This window comes from Scedosporium apiospermum (genome assembly GCF_000732125.1).
Source record: "Scedosporium apiospermum strain IHEM 14462 chromosome Unknown SEQ_SAPIO_0089, whole genome shotgun sequence".
Classification (NCBI taxonomy): domain Eukaryota; kingdom Fungi; phylum Ascomycota; class Sordariomycetes; order Microascales; family Microascaceae; genus Scedosporium; species Scedosporium apiospermum.
Window position 1 is genome coordinate 203,390 of NW_015971790.1, and position 20,555 is coordinate 223,944.

At 51.7% G+C, this 20,555-nt stretch overlaps 4 protein-coding genes and 2 pseudogenes across 4 annotated transcripts; 3 read left to right on the forward strand and 3 right to left on the reverse strand.

Annotated features, from left to right (window-relative positions):
- Positions 1 to 1,642: 1,642 nt before the first annotated feature.
- SAPIO_CDS3767 (uncharacterized protein) lies at positions 1,643 to 2,118 on the reverse strand (the record flags this gene model as incomplete). The annotated part of the gene is made up of 2 exons (XM_016786492.1): positions 1,643 to 1,996; positions 2,083 to 2,118. 2 exons carry the CDS (start codon positions 2,116 to 2,118, stop codon positions 1,643 to 1,645), a joined length of 390 nt encoding a protein of 129 aa, XP_016643835.1.
- A 2,139-nt stretch (positions 2,119 to 4,257) lies between these two features.
- Positions 4,258 to 5,859, reverse strand: SAPIO_CDS3768 (annotated as a pseudogene; the record flags this gene model as incomplete).
- A 1,783-nt stretch (positions 5,860 to 7,642) lies between these two features.
- On the forward strand, positions 7,643 to 12,919 carry SAPIO_CDS3769 (uncharacterized protein; the record flags this gene model as incomplete). The annotated part of the gene is made up of 7 exons (XM_016786493.1): positions 7,643 to 8,413; positions 8,555 to 8,780; positions 8,862 to 9,497; positions 9,564 to 10,137; positions 10,232 to 11,308; positions 11,437 to 11,985; positions 12,697 to 12,919. The coding sequence occupies 7 exons, from the start codon at positions 7,643 to 7,645 to the stop codon at positions 12,917 to 12,919; spliced, it is 4,056 nt and encodes a 1,351-aa protein (XP_016643836.1).
- A 1,295-nt stretch (positions 12,920 to 14,214) lies between these two features.
- SAPIO_CDS3770 (uncharacterized protein) lies at positions 14,215 to 15,466 on the forward strand (the record flags this gene model as incomplete). The annotated part of the gene is made up of 5 exons (XM_016786494.1): positions 14,215 to 14,622; positions 14,731 to 14,811; positions 14,887 to 14,972; positions 15,064 to 15,296; positions 15,375 to 15,466. 5 exons carry the CDS (start codon positions 14,215 to 14,217, stop codon positions 15,464 to 15,466), a joined length of 900 nt encoding a protein of 299 aa, XP_016643837.1.
- A 222-nt stretch (positions 15,467 to 15,688) lies between these two features.
- Positions 15,689 to 17,497, reverse strand: SAPIO_CDS3771 (annotated as a pseudogene; the record flags this gene model as incomplete).
- A 797-nt stretch (positions 17,498 to 18,294) lies between these two features.
- SAPIO_CDS3772 (uncharacterized protein) lies at positions 18,295 to 19,123 on the forward strand (the record flags this gene model as incomplete). Its single annotated transcript, XM_016786495.1, has 3 exons — positions 18,295 to 18,342; positions 18,414 to 18,833; positions 18,893 to 19,123. The coding sequence occupies 3 exons, from the start codon at positions 18,295 to 18,297 to the stop codon at positions 19,121 to 19,123; spliced, it is 699 nt and encodes a 232-aa protein (XP_016643838.1).
- Between the last annotated feature and the right edge of the window lie 1,432 nt (positions 19,124 to 20,555).

Genomic DNA, 20,555 nt, shown 5'->3' on the forward strand with positions numbered 1-20,555 from the left:
GTTTGTGTACGGCCACCCTAATTCTTCGCGACCAACGCTAAGGACTAGAAGCTCCAAGTCCGAAAACACCGCCAGACCTCGATATCATCGTGTGCACTCCTCCATCGCAGGAAGCAGTAATTGGCCGGTTTCCGCCAAATCTGCCATGGCTCAAATTCCAGCGTAATTGGTCGGATGGTATGCTTAGGACGCCAAGCTGTCTTCTCGGACTCACTTAACTTACACAATATGGTTAGCATTCCCGAAACTCCAATTCTATCCAAGCCCTATTGTCGGAGTCAAGCATGATAGCATTGAGCTTACTTCGCTCTTTGCAGATTTGAGTCTCGAGTTTGGTGATAGATTACAATTCGACTGCACAGGAACTGCCGCCATTCGAGGACTACCCAACGCCCTGTGGGATATGGCGATGAGACTTGTCTTCGTATTCTCGAATAACGGAGGTGGATTACAGCTTCAGAACAGGCATACATCCGTGTTTCGGCGTGAATGGACAGCCTTGTCAACTTGCTTGCGAAAATCTGGAATGCTAGATACTGCTCCGAACTTCGCTTGTCTCGGGGACTTGACAATGTCTGCTTTTGCCGAAAAACTATTCCGGCTCTATATTTGGAGAGCAACCAGAGACGAACAGTACCAAGGTCACCATTACTACACCAGCAACTTCAAAGACGACAATTCCGAAACCAAGAGGATTTTGAGGTGGATGCTTTCTTGTGGATACCCTCCAAATAGCCCCGTCATCATGCCTTTGAGCGATGGACTGATGACCCCGCTTCAGACAGCTTGCTGTTATGGGGTCGTCGATCTTGCAAATATGCTCATTGATGCTGGGGCAGACCCAAATAGTACTGTTGGGTTTTGTCGGCAGACCAGTCCACCCCTATGCCTCCTGCTGTCTTATATGGCGCGGAAGGAAGTGCAAGATCCACTAAAATTGCTGTTAGTCGAGAGGCTTCTTGAAATCGGAGCCGAGGTCAACCCAACGCCCAAAGGTCCCTTCCTGGGGGATGAGTGGTTTCCCTTAGTGTTAGCGACTAAGATGGGGAGCATACCGCTTATGGAGCTTCTCATCTGCAACGGCGCTGATTTGCGGGATCCGGTGAAACAAACTGGATATCCGGTACGGATGTTCAACGATATGTCTGCACTAGGTTCTGCGGCAGAGTTCCAAAGATCTGGACAACTTGGTACAAATGCAGCTACCTTAGTTTCATATCTGCTAAGAAAATCGAGCCAACTATTCCCTGACCTACCCGCACAAGATTTCATCATCGCGGAACATGTCATGAGAGCTGCAAGAGTAGGAAACGTCGACGTCCTACAACTTTTTTACAGTGTCTTTGGCAGGCTAGACCTAGTGGACGAGTACGGAATTACCGCACTCCATGCTGCCGCTAGTGATGGCCAACTGGAGGCCTGCGAGTTCCTCGTTCGTCACGGAGTTTCGGTTGATACCGGCAAAACTGACGTCCCTTCTCCGCTTCATGTGGCATGTATGTCAGGCCGTGTTGACATGGCCAAATTTCTATGCGAACACGGTGCCCAACTTGAAAGTATTTGGGAAATAGGCCCTTATCCCCGTCTCCCAACGTGGGCAAGTAGGCGCGGCTGGCTATTGGGATTGACAACCAAAAGAAAACTAACACCTTTTGGAGCTACCATTACGTCCGTAGGGTCCGCATTCAACCAAGGAGAGGAACGATGTGCGCTCTTCCTCCTTGAACAGGGTGCGGCCTTTACGCCAGGTGATCTTTACCATGCGGTAGAGTGGCGCAAGTTTGATTTGGCGCTCGCTTTGCTGAAGGCTGAAGATAACCCACACCAGGATATAAATGAAAAGCCCCTTCTCGAGCTGGCCGTGGAAATGCTTCCCCAGGCTGGGGAGAGCCGAGGTGTTAGCGACCTTGAACGGCTTGTTGGCGCTCTCCTCCAATGCAGTGTTCAACCAGGCAGAAAGGCGATCTTCCTCGCTGCTAAGATCGGAAGCTGGAACCTAATAACCCGATTGATTGAAAGTGGGGCTTCTTGGAATACTCGATCTACAACAGGAGAAAGCGCCCTGGAGGCTGTTATACTCACAGGGCAATCTGACTTGATCGCGAAGTCCTTCGACATAGATCAATCCTTTTACGAAGCTGGGGCGCTTTGCGCAGCTGTAGCTTTCGCCATGAAATACAACGATTGGACCTGGACTGCACGCCTTCTCAAAAACCGACCAAGGGAGCGCGCCGTAAACAAATTAGAAGGGACTGCGTTAGCGATGGCGATTGCTAGTAAAAAGCTCGCGTTGGTCGATCTTCTTTTAGAACACATCGCTACTCCTGAAACTGCTATTCTCCCAAATGACGTTTGGAAGCTGCCTCTACATGGAGAATTGGCTACCAGTTTTCTGAATCCTCTTACTCGAAATAATTTCCTACCTTTTTGGAGGGACAACGACACTCGGGTGGAGGGTTCACCGATGGTTGCTGCCGCCGCTGCAGGCAACGCAGACCTCCTGCAAGACCTCCTCGCACGTGGACTCCACCCCGATTACTTGACTCTGACCACAGCAGCTCTGTGCAATTCAGAAGTCATGGTTGGCATCGTCACTAGGCATTTAGCCCTGGGCTGTAGGTCGCACGGGCCGCTTTTGGCCTGAACTCCATTGTATTGGGCGATATATCATAAGAACTTGGCGCTATTCCAAACACTCGTGGATTTTGGAGAGAGAGTGGACAACATTTGTCCCTGCTACTTTGACGATGATTATGATTATGATTATGAATATGGTCAGGTTACTCCTCGATCGTGTCTTCAGATGGCAGTCGAATGCAATTTTTCAGAGGTTATCGACAAACTCCTTGAGCTAGGAGCAGAAGTTAACGAGCCACCAGCACCTCGGGGTGGCGCGACAAGCCTCCAGCTCGCCGCTATCACAGGTAACCTGGCAACTGCAAAAAAGTTAATTGACCTGGGAGCAGACATCAATGCTCCCGGGGCAAGGCATGCAGGAAGGACGGCTTTAGAAGGTGCTGCTGAACATGGCCGGATTGACATGGTCCAACTACTTCTTAGCGAAGGGGCAGACACCACCGGGCCTGGCAGAGCCCAGTACCTGAGAGGAGTGTTGCGGGCCATAAATGAAGGCCATGGCACGGTTGCTAGGATCTTGCGAGAACACTGTGGATGGGACGAGAGAGACCAGGAGTTAATGGAGGGATACGGTCTCTTAAGCCTAGAGAGCATCGTAGGGAACGACGACGGTGAAGGCAGCTTTTCTTTAAGCAAAAAGGAGCGACATGAAGAGGGAGGCACAGTCCAAGTGGAACTAGTGACTGTAGAAGCTTCTTCCACGAGATCAGGGGATACAGGGATGACCAGGGTTACGAGTATGGATGACCTTGAGGATTGGGAGGATCTTGTGAACTGGGATTGGGTCGGAGATAGTTAGATATCATGAGAAGCCTGCTGAAACTCAGTAATTGATGTCCCTTTCCTCTTCGTCGACTTCTTTTCGAGCCCTTTGGAAGGTTGTGTGCCATCTTTCTGAGAATGTTCGACCGGCCGCCCGTCGTCCTGTGTCGTTCATGTTGGATTTGGTGGCTGGCCGATGTGGTTACACTCGGCCAGGTCGTCGCTAAGAATCGACTATAATTTCTTACGAGAAGCCATGATGCGACGCTGCAAAACGTATTGAGCAGGTCCTCATTTTAGTATGGTGGTTGCAGCTTGCGAATTCCGCCAACCCAGTGGTATGACACTATTTGATATCTTAGGCATCAAGTACGAGTAATTAATAAGAGTTAAGTTAAGAGTGATGCTTCTTCATTTCTGTCTTCCGTCACTGCTCTCTAAACCCATTCTTCCAAGTGTAAGTTCTAGACCTTCCAGTCAACCGAAATGCCAGCGAAGAAAAAAAGCTAGTTTATCTAATGCAGATAGCCTTAGAGTTTCCTTGCGCGGTGGGTGAACGATAGAAGCTTGCGGGGCAACGCTTTCCAGGATGGGGCATCAACGGTCTGGCATCCAAGTCAACGATTAGGAACCGAGAAGACAAAGAGGGAGAAAGAGAAAGCAGAGAAATCCATGGGACGAGCGCATCCACGGAGGTCAACAAACATCGTCCCTCAACAGTCCTTCCATCTCAAAGCTTGCAAAATGGCACCCTCTCCAAGGTGACATGATATTTTTCCCGCTATACAACGCACTGTCATCTTTCCGACGTATCCATCTAACATGAGGAAATGTGTTGGTCTTTTCGTTCTTTTTGTATCATACCTTGGTGAGTTCAATTGGGGGGACGCCACCGTCGTGAGCCCAAGAAAGCTTGGAAATCTTGCCGTTGTCGCCCAGCTCGAAGTTGACCTTCCAGAATGTCGCTTCCTGGTCGGAGCCCACCCATCGACCCCGTCGAGACAGCTCGTTGCGAGGCAGGAGCCACGTAAAAGTATTGTTGGCGTAGTACGCGAGTGGGAACTTCTCCGACTGGAGGCCCTGGATGAGCCAGTACAGTTGGCCGTCCTCGAGGGTCACGTCAATCTTAACGACGTGGAGGTGGTCCCAGTATGTGCCCGTGTACTCCTCCAGAGGTCTAGGAGGGGCACCGCCCTTCCTACCTTCATCAAGTTCCTTCGTCAGGGCCGGGTACCATTTCAGGTTCTCCTTGACAGCGGCCTCGGCTAGGCTGGGATAGTCGTTCCTCTGGTGGCCGGGCACGCTAAGGAGCTCTTCGATAACGAGGTGGCCGACCCAGTCGGCAGCATCGTTGAGAGCTAGCGAGTTGGTGAGGACGACAACCGCTGTCTCGCTCTCGGGTAGGAGCCCTACGAAGGCGAGGGCGCCCGGAAGGCTTCCTTGGTGGAAGATGAGGAGCTGCGAGGCGCCCCCCTGGCCAATAAGGGGCATTCCCTGCGGGAGAAGGCCGGGGTTGAGACCAATCTGGCCGAGCTTTCCGGGGAGCTGTACCCTAGCCCACCCGAGCGCGTAGGAAGATTCAAGCTTGGACGGCTGATCCAGGGGAATCTTGGCCGACAGGAGGTGAGCAACCTGCTTGAGGGGGTTTCCCTCAGTCGAGGTCTGGCCTGTGTGGAACTGGTCATTGAAGGCTGAAATGAAAGAGGTGTAGAGCTTGCCGAGGTCGCTTGCCGTCGACCTCAGCCCGCCGCTGGGGGCGCCGTACCAGTCGTCACCGAGCTTGGGGCAAGTGATGGGCGCGACGGTAGCGTCGTCGAGGGCATTGTAGCACAAGCTGACGGCGTCATTGTTCGCAGACGGGGTCCTCAAGAACGTCCGGTGCATGCCCAGAGGGTCCAGGATACGGGCCTTGACGAAGTCGTAGTAGGACTGGCCGCTCACGGCCTCGATGATACGACCGGCGATCTCGTAGTGCAGATTGTTGTAGGCGAACTGGCCGCGGAAAGGGAGCTGGCGTGGGCGGTCGTTTACGTACTTTACCATGTCTTTGGAGGAGATGAGAATGTTGGCGTCAGTGCCGATGATGAGGTTATCGGCCCAGCCCATGCCGGTGCGGTGGCTAAGGATATCGGTTATGGTGGCGTTGTTCTGCAAAGTATCATCACGAGACTTGAAGTCGGGCAGCGCATCTTTGACAAGAGTGTCCCAGGTCACCTTTTTCTCGTCGACGAGTAGCCCCAATGCCGCGGCGGTAAGTGCCTTGGTGAGGGAACAGACAGGGAAGACGGTGTCCTCGGTGACCTTGAGCTGCTTCTCCACGTCACGGAAGCCATAGTTGGCGTAATATGGAGCATTGTTCTTCGTGAACACGCCGAGGGAGAGGCCGGGGGTTCCCCCGATGGCCATGATGCGCTCGATTGTCGGGCCGAGCCGACCGAGTCTAGCGGGGAGGTCCACCATTTTGGATGGAGGCGGATCTTGGGAGGATGAGACGAGATTAGCGAGTCTTTTCTTCTACAGAATGCAGAACTGCAGCAAGGAGGAGACTTCTTTTTCTCCATCCAATGGAAAAGAGGAAATAAAAGAAGACAGAAGAAATTATTTTCTTTCTTGCGTATTTTATTTTATTTTATTTTATTTCCTCCCCAAGGGTTTGTTCCTTCCATCTTTTTACTCACAAATTCTCGCGGGTTGGTCCGAGTTGCGGAATGCGAAATTCCAGATAAAGGCTAAGGCGACGATAAAGACGGCAAGTGCAATAGTCAGCTTTCGCCTCGGGGGCATCCGCTTCTGCTGAGGGGGAAGAAGAGGGGAAGAAGATGATTCGGTGGACAGTTCAAGTTCAGAGTCAGAATGATCTTCCGCCATGGACGTCTTAACAAGAAGAAGAGGGGAGAGATCAATGGCTTTTGTTCCTTTCTCGAGAAGAAATCGATAGAGGAATTGTCTAGACGAGAAAGAGGAAAAAGGGTCGGTTAGGCGAGGAAAGAGAAAACGTGCGACCTACTGTTTTGTTCTTTGAGCCTGGAGACTGCCTACGATGCTGCATGCGTTGTCTGTATGGAAGCCTAAAGGTAAGAGAGCGCTCATGGGTAAATGGTAGAAGGTAGAAAGTAGGGCGAGCTCGTACAATTCAACCGATGTGTGACTACAGGCCAGGCCAGCCACAGAAGACAGTTGTCGCTGGCTGCTTGTGTTTGTGTTCAATCATCCGAGCCAGACTGCAGCTCCAGCGCGAGGCAGTGTCATCCTGTCATTGTTGTCCTTTTGATGTACCTCTACCTTTTGGCGTTTGCCAGGCTGCCCTCTCCTCAATACAACTCCCAAATGCAACCCTTAAGTCAGCTCGCAGCATCGGATCGACGACCAGTTGGAATCGTCGAAAATGTCACTCTACTTCGTATGCACGTTGATGGGGGTAGTCAGCTTCCCCTCCGAAACATCGATGCAATACGAAGCATACCTATGGAGGTTTCGGGCCGCGGGGGCCTCAGTCCTCCCTGGGCCTGTCCTGAAATCAGCCCTGTTTCGCTGTGTCTTAATCTATTTCGTCACACCGGGTTCGATAAATCTTCGTTCTTATTGGTGCCGTCTAAACACCCATCAAGCAACCCCTGGTCAGGCTCTGGGTTCTGCAGTCCGCCAGAATCGCTCATGCCACCCCTTCGCCGTGGCTTTATCACCGCCCCCCACACTCAAAACGAGATGGCAATGAATTGTTGATGAGTGCTTTTGGTAACGGTCTCGGCGGGCCGACCCAGGAGTCAGTTTTGCCTTGTCTTTGCAACCTACCTGGGAGTTGGAGCGAGATATGGCTTTGATCCTCAGGAAGGCGCCCCCTCTACGGTGTGGGCTGAAGTGCCTGCTTGCCATCTTGGCCACTGATCAGCCTCTTTTTCACTTCGTGGAAGGAGGCGCTCTGAGGCGGACCGTACCAATGTTCATGAGGGAAATATGGCGAAAGGGGGAGGGGGAGGGAAGAGCGTCCAGCCCCGTCGTCCAAGGGATGGCGCGCCTGCACGAAGAGATTATTGTTGAAGAGCCCAAGCATCGATTATGATCAAGACTCCTTCGTCATGGATAACTGTCGACACGACCGAGCGTTGTAGAAAGCTGTGCGAGTAGTTCTTTCACAGCCAACCTGAAACCCGATCTCGTCTATACTCTCCTTGACCGTTTCCCTTTCCTCCTACTCGACGAGCACTGCGTGACGGACCACACTCACCCCCCTTTTCCCTGCCCAATGGCTCCGACAACCCGGCTGTTTAACGGCGTTACGTCCGGTGTCGCTCCTCGACGCATGAACGCGAAGGCACATGCGGTCGGGGAACTCCCCCTCACCGCTCCACCGAACCCCGAGTCGGCGGGCCCCGTCAGGCGAACAAGAACGCCGGGCAGCAGCGACGATGGACAGTCAACGCAGGACTCCGAAAGCACCTTTCCGCTCTCTTCACAGACGGCGCGCACCTCGATCCCTACCTCTCCTTCTTCATTGGCCGCTCCCCATCCCCAGAGACATGATAGCGGTCGACTACAATCTCCTGCAGTTGGCACGCCGCCGGCTGCCGCGCCCGACGGCTTCCTCCCACCTCCGCTGGAAGACGACGACGACTTCGACAATCTGCCTGATGTCTGGACGGACTACTTTGACAAGAAGAGGGAGAACTGTATCGAGTTCATGAAGGAGTTACAGAAGCAGCAGAAGCCAGGCCGGGTTAAAGTCGCTGTATATGGACTTGCTGGGCGGAAGCCCGACGAGCCCATCAGAGACATCGACGAAGTTGTTAATCTCATTACTGATCATGAGACGTTCCGCACCGAGGTCTCCAAGCTCATCGAACAGTTTTCCAAAAGACAAGCTAAAGATCCAGGATGGCTGAAGCGAAAAGTTCAACGTTTCGTCAAGGCGGCATACTGGGTCCGCCAATTCCAAGCTGGCGTTTCCACAGCTATCCAGGTTGTACCCGACGGATTTGGATGTCTAGGCTGGGGCATTCTACTGATCGTCATCGAGGTACGCCACCTTTCTCATATGTGTCAGATGTAAATCGAAAGAAATATCCAGTTTCGTTATTCCGGTCATTCGTTTTCCCCAGCCAACGTTTGGTTCTTGGGCATTAGCTAAGTTGCCGGAACCCCCATTTCCCAAATTTAGGTCTCGTGTATCTACGCCGAATCCGCCGAAATCCTCGATCGAATTGTCGAAACAATGGCGGATATCAACGAGCTACTTCCGATGTTCGAAAAAGACGTGAGCCTGTACAACTGGAGCGATGTCATGCGGAAAAGACTTCTTAAAATATATGATATTTATGTTGACATTTGTTTCGCCGCAATCCGATACTCGACCAGGTTCAATCATGCATTCAGTTTCTCTCGAAGTACGTTCTTCAGCAGCATTCCACGGCAGTGAAGAACATTCGTGTAGGAAATATGTATGTGCTAACTACTCCTTCTATTAGCTTTCGCGTCCCCCGATAAGGATATCAAGGACCTCGAAGAGAAATTGAAGCGCCAAATAATGAAATTCGACCGCGAGACGGACTTTGTCTTTCAGTCCACCGTCATGGAGCGCCAATCGGCAATCATGGCCAAAGTGGATAACCACGCAGCGGCTTCGGCGAGGCGTGACGATACCCTCCTCAGGGTCATGGATAAGACCCACCGGGCCGTCAGCAGCATAACCCAAGAATCCAAGCCAGTGTCGTCGGTTCTGGAACTCCCAGTTGACCTACCCGTTATGTCCCTTACCATGGAGCCTAACGAAGACTTTGTTGGCCGCGAGAACGAGCTCGAGCAGCTTCACAGGTATCTCATCGATGAGAGCAGCGACAGCGGGCAGCCCAAGTCGTGCGTGCTCCTCGGCATCGGTGGCATTGGTAAGACCGAGATTGCCCTTGAATTTGCCTACAAGTATAAGGACCACTGGGACGCTGGAGTCTTTTGGGTCACGGCGGATACCACTCAGGAGACTGAGCTCGAGAGAACGTTTTGCGACATCGGTCGGACGCTAGGCATCGTCGATGCAAGCGAAAACGATGAACGTCAGGTGGCCAGAGTCAAGTACTGGCTTGAGAATAAGAGCAAGCATGCACCTGGTTCGCTAGCCCCTCCCTTCCCTTCCTTCACATTTCTCGGCTAACAAAGGTGATTCTTCTGTACAGACCGCCGTTGGCTCCTCATTTTTGACACCTTCGTGGGCGGGGACGATGCGACCTCGCGCCGAAACATCGACCGCGTCTGGCCCTCGAAGGCACGCTCCCCAGGCTGCGCCATTATCGTGACATCTCAGGTTTCGGTACCTCGGAAGTACGCCAAGAAGGAGATTCCCATCGAGCCCCTCAGTGACGAAGAAGGAATCCAGCTCCTGCTCGCCAACACTGACATCGATGTGGCCGGCCCCAAAGCGTTGGATAATAAATCATTGGCGGCGGACATCTCCAAAGAGTTGGGCGGGTCCCCCCTCTACCTGTGGCTCGCCCGTCAGTATATCCGCGACAGCGCTCTAGATCTTCAGGAGTACCTTGATTGTATCCGTAGCAGTTACACTGTCCCCATGGCTGAGCAGAAGGGCTTGGAGGCTGGCAATTCGAGGTACCTCAGAGCAGCCTCGGCGGCCCTCGATCTCACCCTGGACCGAGTCAAGCGGAACAGCATTTCGGCAAGAGAACTCTTGAATATTCTTGCCTTCATGAATCACGAAGATATAAGCGAGGTTTTAATACTTCATGAGGAGGAGTAAGTTGAATTAACCAAGACGGGACTTCCTTCCCCGGTAGCCACTGCCCCGAAACAGGGCGAGATTTACTAACAAAGGGCTTTCTTAATTCAGGGAGTCCGGACAGGGGCAGGCTCAACGGCGCCACAACGACGACATCGTCATTCTAGTAAGAGCCGGCCTTATCAAGCTCAACAAATTCAAGACCCTACGGAGCCTCCGAATCCACCACGCCATTCAAGTTGCGCTCTTGATGAACATGGGAGAAGCTGAACGGGACGAGAGCTTTAATCGAGTCATAAAGAATTTGCGCCGCCGATACCCGGAACCCTCGTGTCGCCAAATCGCCAACGCCGATGTGTCGACTGCGCTGTCTCTTGTGCTACCGCACGTACTCAGCGCCCTGACGTGCTTCGAGAGGGCCCACCCGAGGATGACAGGCGACATTTTCCTGGCTCGGCTCCTGCGTGACGTCGGCGGCATGGACTGCTACGACCGCGGCCGCATTAAAGAGGCGTACAGGCTCACCGAGGCCGTGAAGACAATCCTGAAATCCCTCGGAAATCACGAGACGCACCCCCTTCTCAGCGATGTCCTCGTCATTCAGGGCCTTTGTACTGATTTTATGGCGCTGAGCAAGCGGGATGAAGGTCTCAGGGTGCGGCGCGAGTGCCTCAAGATTCGCAAGAATATCTTCGACTCCCTCAAGAAGGTCAAGACCGATGACACGATTCGTCTCTACAACTGTCATACCGATCTCGTCTGCAGTCTACAACAAATCAACGACTTTGATAGCGTGCTCCACCATCTCAACATCTGCCTCGAGCAGTACAAGGACATTGGCAGTGAGGACAAGGAGCCCTATGAGTATTCCAAGTACTACAACCAGATGGCTTATGTGCTGCTCTACAATAACGAGCCTGATAAAGCTGTCGAACACGCCAAGAAGGGATACGAGCTCGCAGAGAAGGCCTGTCCCGATACTAATTACCCTTGGCTGTACAAATTCGACTACGTCAACATCCTCTTCCAGCACGGCAGCCGCAAAGAAGAGGCCTTTAACCTTCTTCAGAGAATTATCAAGAGCCACTCCGAGGGTCGATCCATCGTCTACTCCGAGATACTAGCGCTTAGTATGGAGCAGAATCTCGGGATCATGGCCTACCTTCTGGGTAAATTTGAATTTGCCGAGTAAGTCAACCTCCACGCACTTCTTTTCCCTATGTAGCCCTTTGTTTTGCATTATTATTAGAAGTACTCGCCGATGCAGTCTACGTTCCTTTCGTTACGATATAATTAACGCAATCCAAAAACCATAGGAAGCAAATGCGAGCCGTAGCATCGAGGAAGCTGCAGTGCGACGCGTGGCCCGAGGAAAACGTAGTCCGCGGTGACTACTATTTGTCCCAGATCCTCAAAGCGAGGGATCCGGACAGTGAAGAGGCTCTCCAGATGGAGGAGAAGGCGAAGAGCGACCTCCAAGCACTGCTTCAAAATGACACGCTGGGAAAAGCGGAGGAGTATGCTGGGAATTTCCCGCTGCTCTTCGATTATCTTGTGCATTGGGAGTTCCGCCTCGTCACGCCACGCAGGCCACCTCCCCAAGAACCGGAGAGCTTACAGAATGGGATATTGGGTACTTCAGCCGAATCGCCAGACACCCGTCCGGAGGAGGCGGAGGCTCCTGTCTCTCCTCCCCACACTTCAACGGAGACGCCAAGGAGAGGATCCCCATTTCCTCCCTCCAGAAGTCGCACCTCTACCCCAGCAAGACACCAACCTCCTGATGTCCCCCCTGCGCCCCAAAATTCATCTCCTGGCAAGAACCATTCACCCTCTCGGGAGCCTGGTGTGCAGAAAACTAAGTGGTACGAAGACTGTTGTTGCTGTCAGTGAGGTGTCTCCCGCGGTGAGGGTGGGGGCCCAACCGGTCCTATTGATTTTCTAGCTCTCCTATAGGAGAGCCGGCGGCGAACGTGCTTTAGCGAACTTGGGATTAGAGACGGGATGAGGAGGCTATGTTTATTGAGTAATTAATCCCGCAGCCATGTTTTGATAATGTGTTTCTTTATACCCCCTGTTGTGATACCCTCCCTTTCATTTAGATCCAGTTTTGTCTTGTACTTGTAAAGTATCAAACACATCAATCTTGATTATCGAGATGGCAGTCATTGTAGTACATGTCGGTATTTGGTCGGCGATCTGCCCTTCATGGAATACACTGCAAGCGAGCAGGTTCGTCACCCTCCCAGCACATTTCGAGTCACTGCTGGTAAATTTCGGCAGCCGTCATGATGCGTCGTGAAAGTGGTCATCATGCATCGGAGAAGGCTCCCAGGGTGCATGTGCGCGTGATTCCTTCAGGAAGATGCTGGGATCTAGTGGAATCAACGATGAAGATAATGGAGAAATCATAAAACGAAGAAGTATTGCTGGTAATCTATATAATACACCTGGGTAATCCTTTCAAGAAGACGTGGATAGCCTCTCAACTCCTCTCATTTCTCATAGCTCCCTTCTCCCCAACCCTGCCCAAGTGATATAATTTCCATTATCTTGAACCACTGATCTATTTGAAGCCACTCCATCGGGACCTCAAAGATGAGCAACATAGAGAGCCCCCAAAACACTCAGCTGCCGGAGAACCCCATTCAGATTCCGGTCGAGCCAATCTCTGAGGAACCCAAGTCGTTGGACCAGCCATGGAAAGCCTTCATTGACGAAATCAAAAAGGAGGCGATCGCGAAGGGTGACCCGTTTACCCCGAGCGAGGGGTTCAACGATCACTCCCTTGCAGGCTAGGTACGTAGGTGTGTGCTCTCAACATCAACTGATGACGCACTAATCGTCTCTTTCGCATATCAGACGCGCCTCTCGTCATATCATCTCTATTTTTGGATGCCGTTGGCTTTCTTTAAGGCTTCAAGAGCGGGCAAAGGACACTGAGGGCTGGGCAGAGTGGGCAGACTACTGCACGCTACATTCTTGCCAGTGCCTCGCTGGCCCAATGACGTTGAATGTATCCGTTTCGTCTTGTATTGCTGCTTGTAAATTTTGAATCAAATTCAATTTTGAGCTTGAATTATGCTGGCCTACGTGTCTCGCCACAGCGTCCGTACCGCGAGAGCAGTTTCGAGTAAGATGATGGACGCCTCACATTCTCTACCTGTGCACATCACTGTCCCATGCATACTCTGCTACCCATCTCTTCGCCTTGTCCGGGCCTTCGCTCGACGAGCCAACTTCTCGAGAGCTCATGCTTGTTTAATTCCGTCACAAGCGGGGTAGATAACGCGCAACTGTGCACTCCCGCTCCTACGACCAGCAGCGGCGGTAAGCGAGAAGCTTATGGGGCTGGCTCATAGCCTATCCGCGGTCGAACGGGCCTCAAGAAGACCCGAGCCGTCCCGTTGTTGGATGTGACGAGAGAACTTACTCGCACACCCCTCGGGGTGCGTGCTGGAGATTGGTTGCGTGATATGGCGTCGTCGTCACCATTCTCGACCAGGCTCTGGACTCACAGGTTTGTACAAGATTGTACCAGGTACGGGACTTTTATCGATCAAGATGCATGAGTATTTCGAACGCCGCAGCCCCGCGGCCCAAGACTCTCCGCAATCTTGCGAGAACCGGAACAAGGGCTCAGTGTCTCCGAGTTAGGTAGCTCTACCCGCCACACAGAGAATCCTCATTCAGGCATTAACCGAGACCAAGCGTTCGCTGAAACAAAACCCCATGAAAACGGTATACAATACTTCGTAGAGTGATATAATATAGATAACTTTATAAATTAAAATTATTTATATACCTTTTTATTAAGATAAATATTCTTTTAAAAGTAAAAAACAAGTTAAATAGTAAAATATTTTTTTAAGTTAAAAATACTATTAGAATATCATTAATCCTTCTATGTAGATCATTATAAAATTTAAACTTTTTAACTAATTAAATAATATTATATATTATATATTCCTAGTTATACGGCTAGGCGAATTACACGAGAAACCTCGTTAAGAGGGTAGAATATCGAGATCGAGGAGATCTTCTCTCTCCAAAATTGCGGAGAGGAACTCATAACCCTTCTCTGATCAGACAACATGGCCCAAGTCCAACTCCCCAGCGGTGCAGTCTCAGGGCCCCGCCCTGGAGTCTTCTCGTACTTCCGCTTCAATCCCGACGTTCACACCCGCGAAAAGCCCTATGAGATTCTCGTCAACCTACCTCCAGGCCGACAGCGCCATAACCAAGAGTTCGAGGACTGCAAGACGACGGTGACGGACGTGAGAGGGCGGGAGACCGACTTCTCGCTCGATGTCAACGGCTTCTGCTGGCGAAAATGGGCTGGCCCCGAGGCGTGGCGCGGAATCGACGCCGAGGCCGTCAAAGCGCTGGGTCACGACCGTATCATGAGCGGGTATGTCGCCCAGGCGGAGGAATTTCTCAGGTCCGAGCTTGCGGTATCAGGGGAGAGTGAAGTTGACATTGTCAAAGTGTTTGATTATAGGGTAGGAGGCTAAGCCACACTCTCACCTCCCTCTCATGCCCCTTCACATCCATTGTTAGGATTGGTAAAATTTCTACTGCTGATATGGCAAAGCTTCGTGTTAACACAGATGCGAAAGCCTTCGAAGCCAGGACGCTCGACCTTGACGATGGACTGGACCCCCTTCTTCCAGTTCCACACCCACACGTTGGTAAGAGGAAATTAGATAGGGCCGCAGCGGAATTGGAGTTGACAATGAAAACGCTGCTGATTTCTTCCAGACCAGAGCTTCAATGGCGCGATCCTTAGAGTCAAGGAGCACATGAAGGACGACGCAGATGAACTTTTAAAACGACGGTTCAGGATCATCAAGTACATTTCCCCTAATTCCTTGCCGCCAATTCACACTTCGTGTACTCTTCTTCTCTCTATTTGCTAATGATAAATCCTACTTCACGAACAGTATCTGGAAGCCCCTCAAGCGCGTTTCTGACTGGCCATTGGCGGTGTGCGACTCGACCACCGTCCCTCGCCGGGACCTGATAGCCAACGACTTGGTCCGCCGCCGATACATTGGCGAGTCGTTCTACTCCACCTACAACCCCGAGCATCGTTGGTATTATCTTTCCAATCAAGAGCCCGACGAGGTCACCCTCCTCAAAATCCACGACTCGGATGAGAGCGCGGCCGTGAGGTGTAAGAGGCTTCTCCAATTCTGTTTGATATCCTGTTCCCGGGAAGGATAGGACTGTTATCAAGCTAATAGGAAAACAGACTCGCTGCATTCTGCGTTTCATCTCGGCCTGTCAGATGATTCTCGTGAGAGTTTCGAAGTTAGGGCCCTAGTATTTGACGCCCCTCGGTAGATCGGTAGAAGAGCACCTGAGTGGTGCAGAAGGAATTTCGTCCCATATCACATTAAGCCCAAGGACAGGTTGACATTGTTATCGATATTCTCGCAGGAAGTTATTTCCTGTATACGGGCCATTGCAGCATTGAGGTCACTGCCCTCGTCTTACTGTCAGCTTTCCTGAAGGTTTCTGAAGGTGTATTTATGAAGATTGATTAATACGACTCTCTACGATGACTCATTTCGACGTGCTGTTGAGGCCTTCCAGTACCTCTCTGAGGGATGGCCTGTTGAGAAATCCAAGAAACTCAATATCCTCGTTGCCACAAGAGCCAGACAGCCATCTTAGCTCCGCTTGCACATAGCTCTCCATGATGCCCAGACGATGCTTCCATAGCCTCTTGTATGCCGCTAATATGCTTACGGGGGATTCATGGGTCTTCCACTCACCCGACACGTCACGTACCGCGGCCGAAAGCGTAGACCCTTCCCTGACGACCTTGACGCTCTCAGCTCTCCAGTGGGGAGCCCCGAGAGTGCAGCGACGTATCAAATTACGTAGTTCCTCGGGTGTATCCTTGAAAGCGGGAAATTCCATGCTGATTCTCCTAGCATCCCTTTCACCGAGGGAGCGGGTTGTATGGCTACACCCCTCGAAAATGCACCACAACAATTTCCCAACGGCGAAGACCATAGCGGCCTCTCGATTCTCCGGCCGTAGGTTTGACCACTCCTTGTAGTACCCTAGTGGCGGGTTGGAGTACCGTTTGGTCGGCGATGGACGATGGGGCAGAATGACCTTGAGTAGCTCTTCGTAAGCGCTCCGCTTCTCCCAAGGGACGAGCTTGTTTTCCGAAAGCCTCTGCATGCGCGACACGTAGAGGATCTCGGGGGCGCAAAACGTGTCCCAGTTGCCACCTTGCTCTAGGTCGATGAATACGAGGTTTTTCTCACTGCTGGACTCGTCGATGAGGATATTGTCGGGTTTGAGATCAGAATGGAACTGGAGAGGTGAGCTCATGATGTACTTCAGAGTGGTGACTAGTTGCCTTGACCACTTGTACTTTAGCTCATCCGGAACTGTGGGGTAAGACGCAAGCGCATCTCCCAGAGTGCGTCCTTTAATATAGTCTATAACGAACCCCAAGACCTTGGAAGATGACGGTTCATCGTCAGCGGCTGCTGTGATGACGTAGTGGGGTTTTCTAATGATATTGGGATGCGGTCCAATCGTCAAGAGTCCCCTCAGCTCGTGGTATAAGCGGTGAATGGCGCCCGTGTTCGTTTTGAAGATGAAGTATCCGGTCAAGCCAGACTTTGGCAATTCCACCACAGAAACGGTCTCGCTCAGATGGGAGACGAGCCGTAGGGCACTGATAGGGAGCGCAGGTGGCCAGGCGGAAGAGCCTAACTTCCACATGGCCTGAAGCTCCGAGACGGTAGCCAGCTCATTACCAAGGCGCAGGTTTGGGAAGAAACGGAGTTTTGCTGACCTCGGATCGGGCGACACCTCCTCGAGAATAATGGACGAGCCGAAAGAGATGTTTCTGTATATCTCATCAAAGTACGGTAGTCGTAGAGACCATGACTCGAGGGCCTGGTTAACGTATTGGCCCAGTTCCAAATTACCAAGCTCCCTCCCGGCGACGAATAGCGCATCGGGTGATCGGAGTTGACGCCTCAGGGCTGGGGGTTGCATGGACTGGCAGGGCACGATCACATCGATCCGCCTCACTGGGCAGTCCGGACACATGTAGACCGGGACGGCAAAGAGTCGGCGGCCCATGGCCGCGCAGCCATCGATCCTCCATTGATTCCTGGTGCCTCCGGGGCCATGACCTGCTTCGTCTTGGCAAGGGCCTAGAGCCTCCAGACGATTCCGCGGGTTAAGCAGCGAGTTAGTCCACACCCACTCCGAGATGTTGGCGTCGCGTGAGAGTTCCTCGTACTCTGATTGGCAGAAGCGCACGTAATCGCAACCGAGCGGATCGCCGAGAAACGGGGTGAGCGGGCTTGTGAAGGGCTCAATGGCCGCAACGAAATCCATTTCTCAAGTGGTGGCCATTAAAGCGTTAAGGATGGCGCGCAAAGGACAGGGCTCGAAGAAATCCAATAAACCTAGAAATTTTGAGCAATGGTTGTCAGAAATGGAGAAGAGTCGCCTTATTCCATGGACAAACCAAAGGGCGCCACGACGAAGGAGACAGGGTCCGGCTGGAAGAGCTATTTAGACTGGAAAACACAAAGTGTAAAAACTACCCGGGGCAGGCTGGGCGCTGCGGGTGCAGATGTGCTCAACTCGGGCCCATTGTTCGAGGTACTACTCCCGTCAACCCCTCCCGCTCTGGTTGATGTACCAGTACCACTGCTCCTTGGCAGCCCGAAAGGTGATAATGCGGTGCGACGCGAGAGCCTGGTGGGCACCCACGGCAGCACCATCGAGAGGGGTTTCAATGACAGAGGGGGGGAACTTATTCAGATTCACAAGGTCGTCGATATACGTGAAATCCGCGGGAAAGCCACGACCTCAAAGTGTTAGCTTGATTAATTGACATTGGGCTCTTTGTGTCGGGCTGGCTGTTTTGAGGCGCTCGCATATAAGGCTTGGTCACTCAACGACTCTGTTCCGTAACGGATTGTTTTTCACGCCAATCCCCAGAGTTCTTCTAGTCCCTATTTACTGTCGCTGGCATCAGTAATTTTTTTCTTCTTTCTTTTTTTTTTGTTTAGCAAATCAGGTGTTCTTTTCTTAGTAGGATTGGTTCTGGTATGCGCCTACTATCAGTAAAGAAATTAAGTCCTCTATTATGCGAGGACGTCATTACGGATGAAGATTGAATAATCATGGCTTCGGACAAGAGAGACTTTGTCGTTATGGTGACTGGCGGAGGTGTAAGTGGTTTGCTTGTCTTAAACCCTACTATGAAGTCCTTCTAGTAGTGTGCTGCCACTAATCGGACTAGGCGTACGGCGAGTACGACTTCAACACCGCCGCGATGATCCGTGACGAGTTACCACAGAGGGTAGATCGGCCCGGGAAGCGATGCATCAGAATCCTTCGCCACCCTGTCGACACACCGTGTACATACGACTGGGGTATCGAAGCCATGGACGAGATCTGGAGCGGCAAGGCCATCGCGGTGGGAGAGGAGGCTCCTGTCGAAATCGATCTCGCCCTCCACATGGGCATGAGGCCGAGATATCCCGGCTACTGCTTCGAGACGGGCGCGCGGAGGGAGGGGTATAAGCACCCCGGCGAGGATGGCAAGTACTACCCCCGGGAGCTCGTCGACGGTAATGGACCGTGGGCTCAGCTTCCGGAATACCTCTACTCCGGCTTCAATATAGAACAGATCATTTCTTCCGTTGGAGACCGACTGCCGGTAAGCTCTTGCACGTACGTATATGCGGAGTAATTATGCTGATGTAGCGATAAACACAGGGCCTCGACCTCAAAATTTCGCATGATGCCGGTTGGTATTTTTGCGAGTTTGAATTCTTCTCATCACTGGCAAACGCAAAACTGAAGCGAAACTCCAGCAATGTGCTCTATCTGCACGTTCCCCTCCACCGGTCCAAGGATGCAATTGCTACCGGGGCTCGAGTTGCTACCGAGTTCATCACAGCTGCAGTTGAGCAGATTGAAGCTCACCAACAAGGCGTCAGGCTATAAATGAATTTACTTTACATATCCTTCTATCTATCCTCGTGACAAACGTGCGTCGTATCTCGAACTCTCTGAAGGGGCACTGCGGGCACCTTCACAGCGCATCGGCCTATCTCTACCATGGCATGTCACTGTTGCAACAAGTGTTGTAAACATCTCCATGATTGAAGACAGTTTCCTTCACCGCCGACTTTCCCAACAGCTAAGTTGCTCCGGAAACGGCTTCCGTAAAGCCTGGAGGTGGAAGGACGAAGCCATCTACACCTGTCACTTCTGCGGTGAGCCTTTGAAGTTAAGGAAAGGGTATGGTTACTGATGAATCCGTCTGTGTTTGCATTGGCAATGTGGGCATAGGCATCACATTCCCCGGGAGAGACATGGGCTGCTAGCCTCGATAAGGGCATCCGGCATTCTTCCTCAATGCTGTCCAACGAGACGCCGCGGGTGCGTTCTGTCTTGACAAAAGTGCGGCCCTTGTTATCCTCTCTGTCGTCTAAGTGATATCTCACCACTGTGGCTACCTTAAAAAATACAACCTCATTCTGCGGCTGCAACTTTCGCCGGTAATGAGCTTGACAAGAAGGTGCTGCATTCCCTAAGGACCCGCCAAGTGGATTTTGCAAATATGCCGTCCAGCCATGCGTTGCTAGCCAGATTTGTACCCTCTCACGTAACATTTGTCTTTGTGGTGGCTGTAAGCTCTAATAGCCAGGTCGCCTCGGGAGATATAGCCGAGTCTACATCATAGTAATTGAAAGGAGAATACTGGTCTAGAAGAGTAAAACCCTAGTTGCATGCTGCATGTTGGCAATTGGTAAAGGATTTCGGAACATGGAAATATGAGAACTTGGAAGGCATCAATGGGTTTCGCATCTTGTTGGTGTGTATGAGACTGCCGAACCAGGAGTTTTGAGATCCACCTGCCACTCCACAGTCCACACCAGTACTCCTTCTCAGTAACTTCGGCTTACTTTGTAGTTTATATTGTATTGTAGTATTTCCAATATTGGAGTCTTATGTACATGCGACCAGAATCTCCTTTTTAAGAGCTTAACTAGGTCTTAGAAAATTATATAGGCATTGGGGTCTGTCTGCAATGAAGAAGTCCTGGGGTTGGATTAAGTTATAGAAGGATGTCACCCAGAACAGTTCTTTAGCATTACTACATAAACCCTATAATCCTATCTCAGGACCCCTCCTCCTGTTTTTCCTTGGGCCATAACAGGGAAGGGGAAGCGCAGGGGAAGGGGGCCATGAGCTCGCCTCCACTCGCTTCCACATTATGTTGTATATGGAGAGTTTGGAGGGTTCGAATTTGTATCGGCTGTTGATGGTGTCATGTATGATAATGGTGTATCATCTTCATCCCCAGCAGGATCTCCCTTCACATCCACTCCCTTCTGCAGATTTGGCTAGTGGAATTTCGATGGAGGTGTCG